This window comes from Cinclus cinclus, chromosome 13 (assembly GCF_963662255.1).
Source record: "Cinclus cinclus chromosome 13, bCinCin1.1, whole genome shotgun sequence".
Lineage (NCBI taxonomy): Eukaryota > Metazoa > Chordata > Aves > Passeriformes > Cinclidae > Cinclus > Cinclus cinclus.
This window is the reverse complement of record NC_085058.1, coordinates 13,846,866-13,861,620: the sequence shown is the minus strand read 5'-3', so window position 1 is coordinate 13,861,620 and position 14,755 is coordinate 13,846,866. Positions and strand designations below refer to the sequence as shown.

The following is a 14,755-nucleotide window of genomic DNA, read 5'->3' as shown; positions in this document are numbered from 1 at the left end:
CTGGGATTGTCTATCTGCCTCTCCAAAGGCTTCTGCTGTTTATTCGTTTGGTTGCTTTAGCTGACATTGGCATAAAGGAGCCTTTTCAGATAAAACCCTGATTCCATTTAAGTATTGATTTATTGGATGCTAGGAGTGCAGCCTGAAGTTTGGAACATGAGGATGGGTTATAAAAGCAAGCCCTGGATGGCATGGTTAGGGAGCCAGGCCCCACCTCTGTCTGAGGTGCAAGGCCCTGGGTATTATCTGTCAGTGACTTGCAATCTTTTTTGTGTTCCTGTAGAAGTGGAACACGGTTTCCAGACTAAACAGCAAAATACGCTTAAGCCATGGAGTCCAGCCAGGAATCCTCACTCTTCCTGGTGAAGATATTGGAGGAGCTGGACACAAAGCAGAATACTGTTTCTTACCAGGATCTCTGCAAGTCCCTGTGTGCAAGGTTTGATTTATCCCAGTTGGCCAAGCTCAGAAGCGTGCTGTTTTACACTGCTTGCCTGGATCCTAATTTCCCAGCGACTTTGTTCAAAGACAAAATGAGATGCACTGTAAACAATCAGCAATCAAAGAAAATCATGGTCGCAGCAGATATAGTAACAATATTCAACCTCATACAAATGAACGGGGGAGTGGCCAAGGAGAAGCTTCCAGTTGCAAGGCACAAAGTGAAGAAGAAGGAGTCCTTCGAGTCCTGCAGGTCTGACACAGAGATCTGCAATATGGTAGACTGTGTGCCCGACTGTGTGCCCAACTGTGAGCTCAACGACCAGGACTTTAACCGGGGCTTTCCAGTCAGAAGGTCTTCGAAATGCAGAAAGATGGACTGCAAAGACTGCCAGCAGTTTGTCCCCTCATCAGAACCCAACTTCTTGCTCGGTGTTAATAAGGACATGAAGGGCCGGGCTGCCTCTCTGGACAGGCTGCAGGCCCTGGCGTCCTACTCCATTGCCACGTCTCCACCATGTGAGATGCAGAGTACGTACTTCCCCATGAACATTGAAAATGAATCTATTTCAGATCAGGATTCCTTGCCTATAAGTGCAGGCATAAAAGAAACTTTCATTTCAAATGACGAGCCGTTCATGATGCAGTCGTGTGTCCAGAAAAGAAATATATTCAAAGAAGATTTTCATAATCTGATTACAATATCTCCCAACTTAATACCATCCAACAAAACGCCAGAAGATGGACACAGAGAGCCTCAGAACAGGAAAGAAAGCTCTAAGCAAACGTTCTTCAACCACAGCTTTGAAATGCCATACAGCAGCCAGTACTTGAATCCAATTTATTCTCCTATACTGGACAAAAGGCGAGCGAAACATGAAAGCTTAGATGATCTTCAAGCTTCAACATATTTTGGCCCAACTACTGTTCTTGGACCACAGGAAACCAAAAAGTGGACTGGAAAGCCAACCAAACAAACTGCCTGGCCAGCTAAAAGCTGGAGCTTAAATACTGAGGAGGTCCCTGACTTTGAACGCTCATTTTTTAATAGGAAGCAGTCTGAAGAGAAACCACGGTACCAGAGTTCGAACAACCCATCTCCGAACTTTCCTTCAGTTGACAGACATCAGTCCTACCTAAATGCAAAGGATCAGCAACCAATTATGCAGAAAAACTATGCTGTGAAGCCCAATGGACATAAACCTAAGGAAATTCCTTCCATTCTAGATGTGGAGAAACACGAGCCAGTCAAAAAGTTTAAGGATAAAAGCATCAACTGTACTTCTGTCCAGATTGTAAGCATTGACAGGACCATGAGTGTTGGGACACAAACAGAGCAGCAGATTCTGGACCACAAGAAGTGCAAGGATTTGTGTGCAGCAGGCCAAGCCAAGTACGGTGAGCGGCACTCTCTGAAGCACTCAGACGATGACTCTGAAATCGTGAGCGATGACATCAGTGACATTTTCCGGTTTTTGGATGACATGAGTATCAGCGGGTCCACCGGAGTGATGCAATCCTCGTGCTACAACAGCACTGGTTCCTTGTCTCAGGTGCATAAATCAGACTGTGAGAGCTCACCTGAGCACAATTTGACTAAGATCTCCAATGGGAGTGCCTGTAACAAACTGGATAAAGTGGTCAGGGCAGATGTCAATAACACAGATGATGAACTGAAGACAAGTGTCTGCAAATTAGTCTTGAGGATTGGTGAAATAGAGAAGAAACTGGAATCTCTCTCAGGTGTCCGAGAAGAAATATCTCAAGTCCTGGGAAAATTAAGCAAGCTGGATCAAAAGATCCACCAGCCAGAGAAGGTCAGTGTACAAATAGATCTCAACTCTTTGACAAGCGATGCTGCTTCAGATGAGAGCAACTCCCCGCAGATATTTCAGTGCCACAATACTCCTCATGGAGGCAAACTGGAGAATAATCCAGAATGGTGCTGTTCAGATGCCAGTGGAAGTAATAGCGAGAGTCTTCGAGTAAAGGCCTTAAAAAAAAGTTTGTTTACTAGGAGATCATCAAGATCATTAACAGAGGAAAACAGTGCAACTGAATCCAAAATAGCAAGTATTTCAAACTCTCCCCGAGACTGGAGAGCTATTACTTACACCAACCAAGTTGGCATTACAGAGGAGGAGATGAAAGAGAGAGATGGAGGAGAAAATAAGGACTGGCACAGGAAGTCTAAAGAGGTAATTTCAACTTTAACTCATATAATAAATGCTTAAAAATAATGCAGTTATGAATGTCTTCCATAGTCATCACAAGCCTCGGGGTATGACAATGCTTTGCCCTGCCATATTATGCCTGCCTTTATTGTTATCATAATTGAGTGATTTTGTACCTGTAGGCTCTTGCTTATGAGCAGCAAAGTGGCCAAGTTGCCTCTTAAAAGCTTTGCTTTTTGCAAAGGGAGGGTGGTAATGTGGGTGAGGTCTTGGGAAGGTGATGTTACTCTTCATCATCTGTCGCAATTTAAGGAGGCCTGCTAATTACCTTGGTAAAAAGGGTGTGGAGAAGATTGAAATTTTTTAGTGGTTGTTTTAGAAGGGATATTTTGAAATTGAATTGTGATAGCTTTTATCAGAGAAGCATGTACATATTTAAAAGCCAGCAAAATAGATTGATAGATTCAAATCCCTCAAGGAAAAAAAGACCTCGTATGTGTACAGGAAGATGCTCATTGTAGTTATGTTCTCTCTGACTTTCATGGTCTTTTAAATGAGTCTTAAGCCTCCTCTTGTGGAACTACAGCATAGCTGTGCTCTTGGTTTGGCTGGGCAGAAAAGCTCTGCCCATCCTCCCAGCAGGTTCCCTGTGCCCCCTTCACTGACCCCATGGATGTCCTGGCTGCCCTTGTGCAGGGCTCTGGGTGCTGCTCTGTTCAAACTGCACGGCTGGGTGCTTGCTTCTGTTTGTGAGGGGAGGGGGTCCTGCAGCCCCTTGTCAATTGTGACCACAAGACAGGCACGCTGTGCCTCCTCACAACAGGGTGTGAGGGCAGAGAAGGGTTGAGAAAAGAGAGGAAGAGGTTAGATGGAAATAAATGGGGTTGGGTGAACAAGAAAGCACAAACCATGGGTTATTGCTAGACTGCAGAGGGGGAAGAAGGCCATCCTTAGTCAGCCCAAACCTTGGCTTTTCTTTGCTTTGTACATTGCTTTGCTTAGGATGACATGCTGATTTTGAGAGTCCCCTCCAGACTTCTTCAGTGGCCTGTGGCTGACGCTGGGTGGTACCATGGATGCTGCAGTGTCAGGCTGGGGGCATCCCTCAACAATAGTTCATGTTAGGATTTGATCTGGAAATAGAAACCTGGAAGCCTGCTTGTGTCTCTCAGCTTTTGCAGATCAGCTTGGCTTCTCTGGATGTCAGGGCCATTTTCAAAATATTTTTTTATCTCTAGAGAGCACAAATCTAAAATTTCTTCTACTGCATCAGCATTGTGTTCATGTTATAGTGAACATGGAGTTGTGTCTCTAAAATACCTCAATACCTCTTTGGTTTGTTTGTGAGAAGAAGGTGGGCAAATGGATGAAGGCCATCCAAAACCTCACTGGTCCATTTTTTTATCACATGGTGCTTCTGAAAGGAATTTCTCTGTCTTTTGTGTTTAACTCCCTCATAGTCTTGTTTTTTCTCTCAAATTCTTTTGAACCCTATTGCAGGCAGACAGGCAATATGAAATCCCACAGCCACATAGACTCTCTAAACAGCCAAAAGACGCTTTCTTGATTGAACAAGTCTTTAGTCCTCATCCCTACCCTGCATCACTCAAGTCACACATGAAAAGCAACCCTCTCTACACAGACATGAGGTTGACAGAGCTGGCTGAAGTGAAACGTGCCCAGCCATCATGGACCATAGAGGAATACACGAGGAATTCGGGGGATAAAGGCAAGATTGCAGCCTTGGATCTACAAGTGAGTCTCATTTGTTTAATTTGAATGGCTTGATTGCAAATGGATGTTGCCAGAATATGCATGTAAGAAGGGATTTGGATAGCTCAGGAAAGAGCTGTGGATTTGTGAGCCTCTAATCTTGCTGATCCCTATCCATCCTGGCCAGGAACAATGAAGAATGTGAATGTTTCATTGCTGAATGGTGATCCTTGACAGGTTGATGCTCCCAGCTTAATCTGCAATGGAGTGATGTCTTCCAAGCCATTGTGGGTTTAGTAGCTCTAAAGAAGAGTTGGGGAATAACTGCAGCAAGGCAGAGTGGTGCAGGAGCTGGGTCTGCTGTCTTCTGTTTTTGTTGTCTGTGAATTATTCACAAGGTATTGCAGTGTTAGGGTTGTTTTTTTTTCCCATTTTACTAGGAACAGGAGACATCAAATGCTTGTAGAAGATGTTCAATATCATGACTGGTTTTGAAACACTGTTGAAGCTTTGAAGTGGCTGTTGGAAACCAGCCAGGCAACTAGTGGTGTGTTTAGTTTGCATTTTGGTTCAGCTCATAAGTGTGCAGGCTCTTGTGCAACAAGCAGAGGAGACAAATTCAAATTTTGCATTTACATTTTCCCAAAATGAAATCACAAACCTGACATAAAATGAGCATTCCCCATCATTCCCCACTGGATTCCCTGTGTAGCCTGATCAACCACAACACATCTTTTAGGAAGGAAGATATCTGAGCAGAGGTTTAAAGAGGAAACCTGAAGAATGACATCCAAAATGCATCAAGACCAAAGAAATGTAGCATTTCTTGGTTTCGAGACCTAAAATGTGTCACACAATCAAATCCACATTGATGTGAAAATAACTGTGTATCATTTAAATGCAGTTTGACAGGAGAATGTAGGACCAGTTGGGGGGGGGGGGGGGGGGGGCTGGTGCTGACCTCAGGCATTTTGGGTTCTGTGGGCAGCAGTCTGTGGGCTGCAGCCGTGCTCAAGGAGGAAGTCTGCTTGTCTCCATACCTTGTCTGCCAGGGAAAGTAGTGTGGAAGAGTCTGAGACTTTGCTGCTCCACGCCAGCCCTCAGTGGCTCAGTGCTGAGGTACCTAAGCCACCTCCAAACCCATCAGGATGCTGTGCCTCAGGACCCCGAGCTGGCTGATTTGGATTTGAAACCATCACCCACACAGTGCTGTAGTGCAATTCCCATGAGTGTTAGTGCAGGAATTTGTGCACAACAAATTCACCTCCTTGCTTGGCTCATGCAAACTTCCCTGTCCTCACCAGCCCCTGCTCCTTGCTGTGGCTAAAGTGCACTCGGAGAGAAACCAAGCAGCACAGGGAGCTGGCTGCATCTTGCCTCAGCTCCCTGCTGCTTTTTGGGTCTTAAAAGCTTTAGAGGGCTTACTGAATTCCTAACCCTGGCATTGCAGGCTGTATGCTAGAGTAGGAATAGGCTGGAAGAAGTTTCTCTGCAGCAGACAGTCACAAAGCATCACTTACCTGTGGTGTGAGGCAATAAGGGAGGTGATATTTGGAAGCAAAGCCCCTCTGGGAGAAGTGTTCTCCATCTGCTCCTCATTGGGCTGTTTTGTTCTCTGTAAGCAGCTCTGCATGACTATGAGCAAACCAGAGAAATCGGCTTATTGCCATCATTTATCTTTTGGATAAAGGTGATAGAAGTTTGCTGGTTTGATTCTCTCCCTCCAAAAAGACACTCTGAACTGCATCTGCCCTGCAAAGCCCACGTCTAGACTTTGTAATGGAGCTTACTGACAAACGTAAAAAATAGACACAGACTGATGAGTGGGCTTTTTTCCCCAGTGATTAAGTTTATTAGAACTGAAAGTAAATACATTATGTCTTAATGAACATTCCTACGTCTGGCAATGAAATGGGAAAGGAAGCTGATTAACAGTAATGGGCCTTTTTAATAATGCATCTTCCTTCTGAAGCAGTTAAAAGGTCAATGCCAAGGCAGACGGGTCCAAAACTGCAATTTCCTTGAAGCATAGTATGGCTATCTTTGGGGTTTTTCTACCTTTGTTTACTTAAAATTTCTCCTGGAGCCTGACAAGTCCACTGGGTTTTCCTCCAAAAAGAGAAATTGCAAAACTGGTCAGGCCCAAAGCTTGTCCCAGGTGTGGGCTCTGTGTGAAATTCATTGCTTTGCTCTGTGTATGATGATCCCCTGGGATGAAACAGTATCAGGCTGTTTTCTGATGCCTTTAGAGGTGAGATTGCTGCCTTTTTTCACAAGGCTGAAACAGGTCATTCAAAGCCCTAAAGATAGAATCAGAGATGTGGCTGATGGCCTCTGTTTCAGCATCCTAACACTATCATAGAGGTGTCCATTAAATGATCATAAAACCATTGCTCAATTTTCATTGCTTTTTTCTGAGATAGCTACAAAACTATTTCTTTTAGCAGTTCTTTACATAAAACAAATGCTGTTATCAGGCAAAGCAAAGTTTCAGCCAGCTCATGGCCACAAAATCTGAATTAGTCAATTAAAGGCTTACTCAAATCCTTCTCAAGTCAGCTGGAGTTTCTTTGCAGGGTCCAACAAGCTTTGGATCAGGACTGTTACAAGCACAGAAATGGTGTGTGTTAGGGTGTTCTCACTGTAATATTTTTATATGGAATATTTTTTCTTTTTTCTTTTTTTTTTTTTTTTTTTAAGAAATAGGATTTTGGAGCCTCAGATAAAGGAGACAGCTTTGAGAAAATGCTGTCATTTTTCAAAATGTTCTTTTTGCTTCATTCCTTTCTGCTAAGTTCAATATAATGCATAGTGTTTGGGTTTCCCCAGTTTTCCCATTATTTTCCTCTAACACAGAGATTCAAAGGGAAAAAAAAACCAAGGTTGAAAGGGAAAGCTTCAAGAGCTCCTAAATACTTAGGGATAAAAAGATGTAAGACATAAAAAAATAAGTAATTCAGATGGAAGTACTGATAAAGTTCTGCAGGTTGTGTGTGTCTCCAGGCAATGCCATTCCAGAGAAGGGGTCTGTAAATAGCTCCCCGAAGCAGGGCTGGGTAATCGTGCCCTGCAAACAAGTCATAGTGCCAAAATTAGGGTTAGCTTTATAAAATGTAGTGCATGAGGAGTGTATATTAAGAACCTTTCCCATCAGTTGAGCTTTAATAATTTAAAAATTACTAACAGTAATAGACCAGCACTTGCTGACACCTCTGCTGTCGAGCAGATTAAAGAGATCTTATTTAAATGTCATCTGAGATGACGAAGTTTCCGGTAAATCAGAGGTATGTGAGGGATTTTGGAGCAGAATCTTACTGTGGCATGAATCTATTTTTTGCAGTATTTTGCTACCACTTTTGTCAGCTTTATGGAATTGGGACCAGGAGATGAAGGGGTGTGAGAAATGGCAATAACCCACTTTATCCTGACAGCAGATCCAGGGGCAGTTGGGAGACCTCCAGGCACATCTGCTTTGTTCACTTATTTTATTAACAGCAGACCCCAGACAATTAACCACTGTTTCCTTTCATTTTTAGACTCAAGAATCTTTAAACCCAAACAACTTAGAGTACTGGATGGAAGACATTTATACTCCTGGCTACGATTCCTTGTTGAAACGGAAAGAGGCCGAGTTCAGGAGAGCAAAGGTTTGCAAGATCGCTGCCCTGATCGCAGCGGCCGCTTGTACGGTTATCCTGGTCATTGTGGTTCCCATCTGCACGATGAAATCCTGAGCCTGGGCACACACCTGTGACTCCCAGCCGCGTGTGTCTCGCATAGCTCACGCTGTGTTTCAAGTGGCTGCTGGCAAAACTGTAAGGAATTCGCTAAGGAACAATGTTCTGAGGATATCCTGGTGGACAATGCTGTAAATGAAGGCAGAATGCAGAACGACTAGAGATACATTTTTTGGAAAAGTCCTATTTTAAATAATAGACTGTGTGGTAGAGTTAATGGGAGCACGGTTCAATTTTTATGCATTTTTAAAAGTGCAATATTTTTTTTTCCTAAAGAAATGATATAATGTTTTACAGAATCAGAGACTGATGAGAATCCAGGCAAAAGAGGAAGGTTGTCTGAGCTATGTTGCATTTAAAGGAGATATGGGTACATGGAGGTAGCACTGTATAGAAGGGAATGTTCTATATGCATTGCATCGGGGAGCTAGGGAAGTCTTAACAGCTCTCTACAATGTAGAAAAGTCTGAATGTATTGTATTTATTTTATAGTATTTATGTATGTCATGATCATTCGTTCGAAAGCAGACTGTGTAGCTGTGAACAGAGTTCATTCCTATGTTCAGATTAAAAAGGGCTCTTTGTATTTGGTCTTGCCCTAAGACCCACTCTATCATCAGTGAGTACTTAGTTAAGTGCAATGTGCTGCAGACCAAAAAGATTATGTTTTAAAACAATCACAAGAGGTTTTAGTTACTTCTGTTGAATAACATTTGCATAGAGTTGGCAAACTTGCCTTGCCAAAAGGGTGTTCTTTATCTCTGCAGACAGTGAAATCGTCTTAATTTCACTCCTGCCAGCAAGCAAAACTGGCAAATCAAAGCAACACTCTGTTAAAAGTTCTTGGAAATGTAATCTGAACAGTTACAATTTTTTTTTCTCACAAAGTCGTTGTGCCTTTTTTTAGATGGTAGGTTAAATAGGACTCTTCAATTTTTTTCTACTTTAAGCCCATAACATAAATCACAGCATAATGGATTCTAATGGAGGTCCTTTTCCCACAAGCCTTCTATACAGTTCCAAGTGCTCCTCAAGCAACAGGGTTGGTGGTTACTGAGCACTTCTATTAAGGGCACAATTTCTCAGCAATGGTAGAAACTTGCTGCTGATGCAATGAATTCAGCACAGGGAGATCTTTTGCTTCCCTCTTGCTAATGCACTTAAGAATGATGATTGAGTCTATCAGACAGCAAGCAGTCTGTATCCCATGGGAGATGTCCATTTGATGCTTAATCCCAAATGCAAATAGAAGGTTCAATGGAATTCTCAAACTGGGACAGAAATTGCCTGTCACAGTTTGTGAAAGCAGAAACCCAGACAGTATTACTCTTCTGTCAAGTATAGAAAAAAAAAAGAAAAAAGTATTTTCAGGAAATAAAGTGATCTTGCTTGTCCTCCAAGGGAAAGGAGATTCTTTTAGTGAATGCTCTTTAGGTAGGGTAATTTGGTTTCTTCAGAAGCAGCCTCCCTACACAATGACACAGCAGCTGAGAAAGCACTGGATGCTCCTTCCTCTGGCTCTCTGGGATGTGCTGCACTCACTCTTTGTTTCTGACTGGTTTAAAAAAAGTATTGAGGGAAGGGTGTGTGGGAGGTGAAGGCTTTGTTGTGACTTTAGATGTGTGTCAGCTCTTCCCTGCAGCTGGAGAGCTGTTTATGTGCTGCTCACGTGCTGTACTTTATTTAGGGATAGGTGATTCCTGAGACTGTTGATCTATCAGAAAAATAAGTGTAAGCACAGGGTTGGATGTCCCATCAGCAGATAGAGAACAAGAATAGGCCTACAGACAAAATCTGGCCTGAATCCTGACCCAAATTCTGTGGCTTTGGCCCATTCTTTATACTAAGATAATTTCTCTTTTCTCCCAGATGCTGCAGGATGGAGTCACAGCAGGGAGGGAGCAATTCACACTGTCTATTTTAGGCTGCCTTTGGCTATGGTGTGATTCAGAACACCTGAGTACAGGAGCTCAGGATCCATGCGTAGTAAATATAGACAGGTAGAGAAACCTCTGGGGACAATTAAGAGCTGCCAGCAAAATATCTAATATTAGACATGTGGAAAATGCTCTGGAGGACACTGCTCTGCAGTTTACCTCATGCACAATATAGGTTGATTGTATATGTAGAAAAACCTGTTCCTGGTTTCAGGTGATGCTAGAAAGCCCTCTGACACTCCTCCTTGGCTGATGGAGGGAGTGGTGTGGCCCTGTGGGGTCACAGTGTCAATCCCCCAGCTGCCCACACCAGCAGTGGCAAGACCCTTGGAGGGGCAGGATGAGTGGGGACAGACCCCCTGCCTTCTCCAGCCCCTCTTGCACTACCATGAATGGTCTGGCCCTGCTGCTCCCAGCCCCAAATCAGCAGCAGGGCATCTCAGTAATCTGATTTTAGAAAGTATCAACTTAATGGGAGGTAGGAGATGGGTGTGGGGGGTGTTACTGATCACAAGGTTTGTCTGTGCAAGTCATCCAGCTGGCACCAGATGAGTCTTTGTATTAGAGATGCCCAAAATTCTGGGAAACCTGTGCAGATTATGGAGCTGTGTGTGATGTGAAGCTGGCCCAACCCAAGCACTCAGCATCCCAAACATCCATGCTGCTTCCTAATTTATTGAGGTGCTTTTGCCCATCCCTACTTTGCACGGGCAGCCAGTGGCACCCACTCCATTGGTCAGTGGTTTCCTTACACACCAGACTGTGGTTTGTCATGGATTCCCTCCTGGGGCTCCAAGCAGCTCCTACAGTCTCTGGAAGCATTTCCATGGTGCCAGGAGCCTGAGGGGAGCTGGGAGAGCAGAGCCTGACTCCCTGCTCCTGTGTGAGCTGCTGCCTTGACATCTCCTCCACTCCCTGGCTGCCTCTGGCAGCTCCTTGGCATCACTGGGATGTGCATCCCAAGCCATTCCCGGTGGGATTTGCATCTGGCACAGAGCCCTTCTTAAAATAGGCAAGGAGATGGAGCAATGGGATGTTGCTGCTGGAGGACAGCAGCCAGGGAAGGAGGAAGCCTGCACAGAGTGTACAAACTCTGTGAAATCCTGACATATGAACCTGCAAGAATATCGTGATCCACCTTGTGAACCAATTACCAACTACAGTACACTGTATACTATATGATAGATTTTTGTATAAAAAAAAAAGAAACTAAAGCTATAGGTACATTGTAATCCTTGGTGTGATTGAAAAAGTGTCCTAGATTATATTACTTAATTAAAATTATGATGAGCATATTGAACTGTTTTTCGTATTTATGCCTTATAAACTTGATATATTACACATGATAAAGTGAAACTGCAAGAACTATAATAAAAGATACTCAATTTTGGGGGCAAATTCCATTTTGCTTTTCCTAAAAAAAGAGTGCTGCTTTAAATGAGCTTAATAAATCATGTGTGCAGAAGAGCAAGAGTAGGATATGTCCCCAAATGACTTTTTAGGATTTTTTTTTAAATGGGGCTTTGGTTAATGTACTATGTAATAATTTTATTTTATAATGTTACTGTACAATGTTGCCTTTTGGTTCATTTAAATATAACACCAAATAAACTTGAAAATTACAGTGTCCTAAGTTTTAATGAAACAGTTATAATAATTTATTACTCCATTTGCTTTTCCTGTTGTTTTTTTTCCCAGGGACATCAAAATAGCCATGGGATGTGAGTGTCTCAGTGTTGGATAACTAAGCAGCCTATCTAGTTCTTGTTAATGGATTTCTAACTTGTGAAATAATAAGATGGCAGAAGATAATGAAAGATGAGTTTGTTTGGTTTCTTTTAAAAGCTCCTTTGCATCACATTGTGGAAGATTAGCTCTTGACACTAATCATATTTCATTTCATAGGTTGTTTAATGACTAAGTTTTGCCATATCAACTGTTTTAACAAGGTCATGAGTAATATTTTGGTACCTGTTTAACTTACATGCTTATGCAACTATTGGCCCTTTTATGTCAGTACTATAGATAAACGTTTATAATCACCTGTGAACAGGCAGTCAGTTTATTTAAGGTGCCTCTATGAATTTAATTTGCTGCTTGTGAGTCAATAATTGCAAAATCAGGTTGTTTTAAAATTCCAGGTGTTGAAACAGGTAGAGCTGAGCCTACCACTGTCAGAGGTTACAGAGAGCAGCTGTGGAAGAGGACATATAAACAATGAGCAATGACATGAAAACACAGTAATGTGAGATCCTGATTTCTTCCTCTCTGCTGCACAAACATCTTCAATGTGTTGCTTAGTAGTTTTGGTCAGGATGGGGAATGCTGGGTGCTCTGGGGCCAGAGCCACCAGCTCCAACTTTGGGTGCTGACACATTGTGAATCAGGCTGCAAACCACCACAGGTCGCCATGGAGGGACTGTCAGTCACAAATAGTTTTGCATTAATTTGCACCAATGGTTTATCATGGGTTTGCATCAATTTCAGGTTTTTCTCTTGTACCCATCAAGTCAGAAGCTTACATGTAGGAGTGCCTGTTTGATTTTTACATTACAGCATGAATCCAGGAGCAGGAACATTCATGAAAATGATAAGTGGGACCAGGCTCATGCCAAAAAATCCTAAGCACTCTGGCACAGCATTCCCCAGTCATGAAGCTGTGTATATTGGATATATAGATCTCATCTGGGTCAGCGCTGTGCTGGAAGATGGAGCAGCTGCCAGGTTTATATCTGCTGGATGGAGTCACTGAGTCTCAAGGTAGAAGAAAACTCCTACACACAATATTGTATTGGCAACCAAAACCCAGCCCCATGAGCTCGCTGCTGCTTTGAATGTATCGCATCCATCAATTGTCCTGCTTGAGTAAATCCTTGATTTCAGATCGAGCTCTGGTGAATGGCTCTGCCCATTGCACAAACAAGTCACAAGCAGAACACTGGATCTCAGGGCCATATGCTTCATTTTAAGGAACTCCTGTGTCTCCACCCAATTGCATCTGCAAACTGAAGAAGGGAAAGTAGGCAGTGCCCCGTCCAAAGCAGTGTCTCCTATTGAAAGGTAAGGTGAGTTATGTTGGTGCAATTTGGGAAAAGACAAGCACCTGGAGAAGTAACTGTGGAGACAAGGTAATTTTTGTAATGTCATTTTTTCCTTTCTATCTTTTCAGGAAATAACACTCTATCTTGTAAAGTGCTGCTGCCCTGCTAGTGGTTCTCCAGCAAACTTGGGTACTTTGGATGACTTCTGAGACACTGGATCTCTTGATATCTTGCAGGCTGTTACCTGAATCTACAATGTTCACTTAGACACTGGAGCAAAATCTTCAAACAATGAAGAAGTGGGCTCAGAAGTTGGGTCAGCAGCCAAACTCCTCCCATGAGTAAGTTCCCTATGGTTTTATTTATGTTCTGCAATACAGTACAAACTATGTGCAGGAGGGGCATGAAGCTCTTCCAGCAGCAACAATACATCCATACCTTCCCAACAGCACCAGATTGAGTTTTTCAAGGGAGACCAGCACAAGAAAGCAGCTGTGCTTGGTGTGTGCATGGCACCACAAGGCTCTGCTGGTCCTGGTGGGGCAGCAGTGGATGGTGGGGAGATGTGCAAAGCACTTTCTGGACCAGGGAAGTTTTCTACAAGGCATAACACAGTACAGGGTTGAGGAAATGGTGGGTGTCTGGAGACATGGCTGCTGCTGAGGCTGGAGGTTTTTAGAGATTAAGAGCATTGTGGCAGCAATTACCCATCCCCAGTCCTGCTCCTCCCTGCTCTCCTGCACCCTGGACCTGTGGATATTGGGATATTCCTCTGAAGCACTAAGCAAGTTTCTGGGCATACAGTGAAGGCTCAGATCTTGCCTTATCTCAAAGTTAACCAGATTTCCACAGTAAAAAGGGGGAATTTTCTGCCAGGCTTTGATGCTTTGGCCTCAGCTAAAGAAAAAAATCCCAAGATTTGTGATCTCCCTGTCCCACTGGAGAGGCTGACAGCACTAAGGGAATGTGGCCTGGCCCCTCCTCTCATCACCCCCAAAAATCATGAAACAGCCCTGGAAATGGCAAGGCTACAAAACAAGTCCCATTTGCTTTCATGTTGGGCTTTGTGGAAGCCACATTTCCTGCCAGTCTCTGCAACTAGAGAGCTGAAAACTGATTCCATTTATTAAGGATGGAAATAAATGGGTGAACTCCTTTGGTAGGAACACGCAGTTCTGATTTTCACATTTCAGAAAAATGGAAAATCCTGCTATTCACAGCAGAATTGCTCTATTTTCCCTGCTCCTCTTGAGCCTGTATGCAGTGTGCTGTCTGTATGTGGTTCCCCAGCACGTGGTGGGGCTCCAGCCTGTGTCCACAACAGCAGGTGTCCCCCTGGAAGAAGGGGGAAAGAGGGAATTAATTATGTACAGTAAAAAGAGGGACTAAAGAAATGCTAATTATTTTGTCTGTCCCTGGAAATCATGTGGAATCTGCTCGTTTTTGAAAACCTTTGCTGTAAACTCTGCTTTAGTGACAGATATATCTCTGCTTTGAAAAATCCTCGTGATCTGCTGTCCTGCCAGACTGCCACACCTCCAACAATAACAGAGATTCGTGTTGTGCAGCATGCTTTTCCTCAAGTAGTGTTGGGAGGGAGAGGAGAGAAACAAGGAAGCTGAGTCATTTATCTTCTTTGCTCGTCTTGGTAATGAAATATTGCTGTTGAACTTTACCCTGCTTTTCCTGTTACTATTTTTTTTTTTTGCAAT

At 43.3% G+C, this 14,755-nt stretch overlaps 1 protein-coding gene across 1 annotated transcript; it reads left to right on the top strand.

Annotated features, from left to right (window-relative positions):
• Positions 1–329: 329 nt before the first annotated feature.
• On the top strand, positions 330–8,062 carry MINAR1 (membrane integral NOTCH2 associated receptor 1). The gene is made up of 3 exons (XM_062501819.1): positions 330–2,639; positions 4,116–4,370; positions 7,865–8,062. Exons 1-3 carry the CDS (start codon positions 330–332, stop codon positions 8,060–8,062), a joined length of 2,763 nt encoding a protein of 920 aa, XP_062357803.1.
• The last annotated feature ends 6,693 nt before the right edge of the window (positions 8,063–14,755 follow it).

Excerpts from the sequence above, each read along its gene's own strand:
- MINAR1 (XM_062501819.1), top strand. The coding sequence starts at position 330 with ATGGAGTCCAGCCAGGAATCCTCACTCTTCCTGGTGAAGATATTGGAG. Across the intron at positions 2,640-4,115 it reads GGCACAGGAAGTCTAAAGAG|GCAGACAGGCAATATGAAAT; the intron begins GTAATTTCAACT and ends ACCCTATTGCAG. Across the intron at positions 4,371-7,864 it reads TTGCAGCCTTGGATCTACAA|ACTCAAGAATCTTTAAACCC; the intron begins GTGAGTCTCATT and ends TTTCATTTTTAG.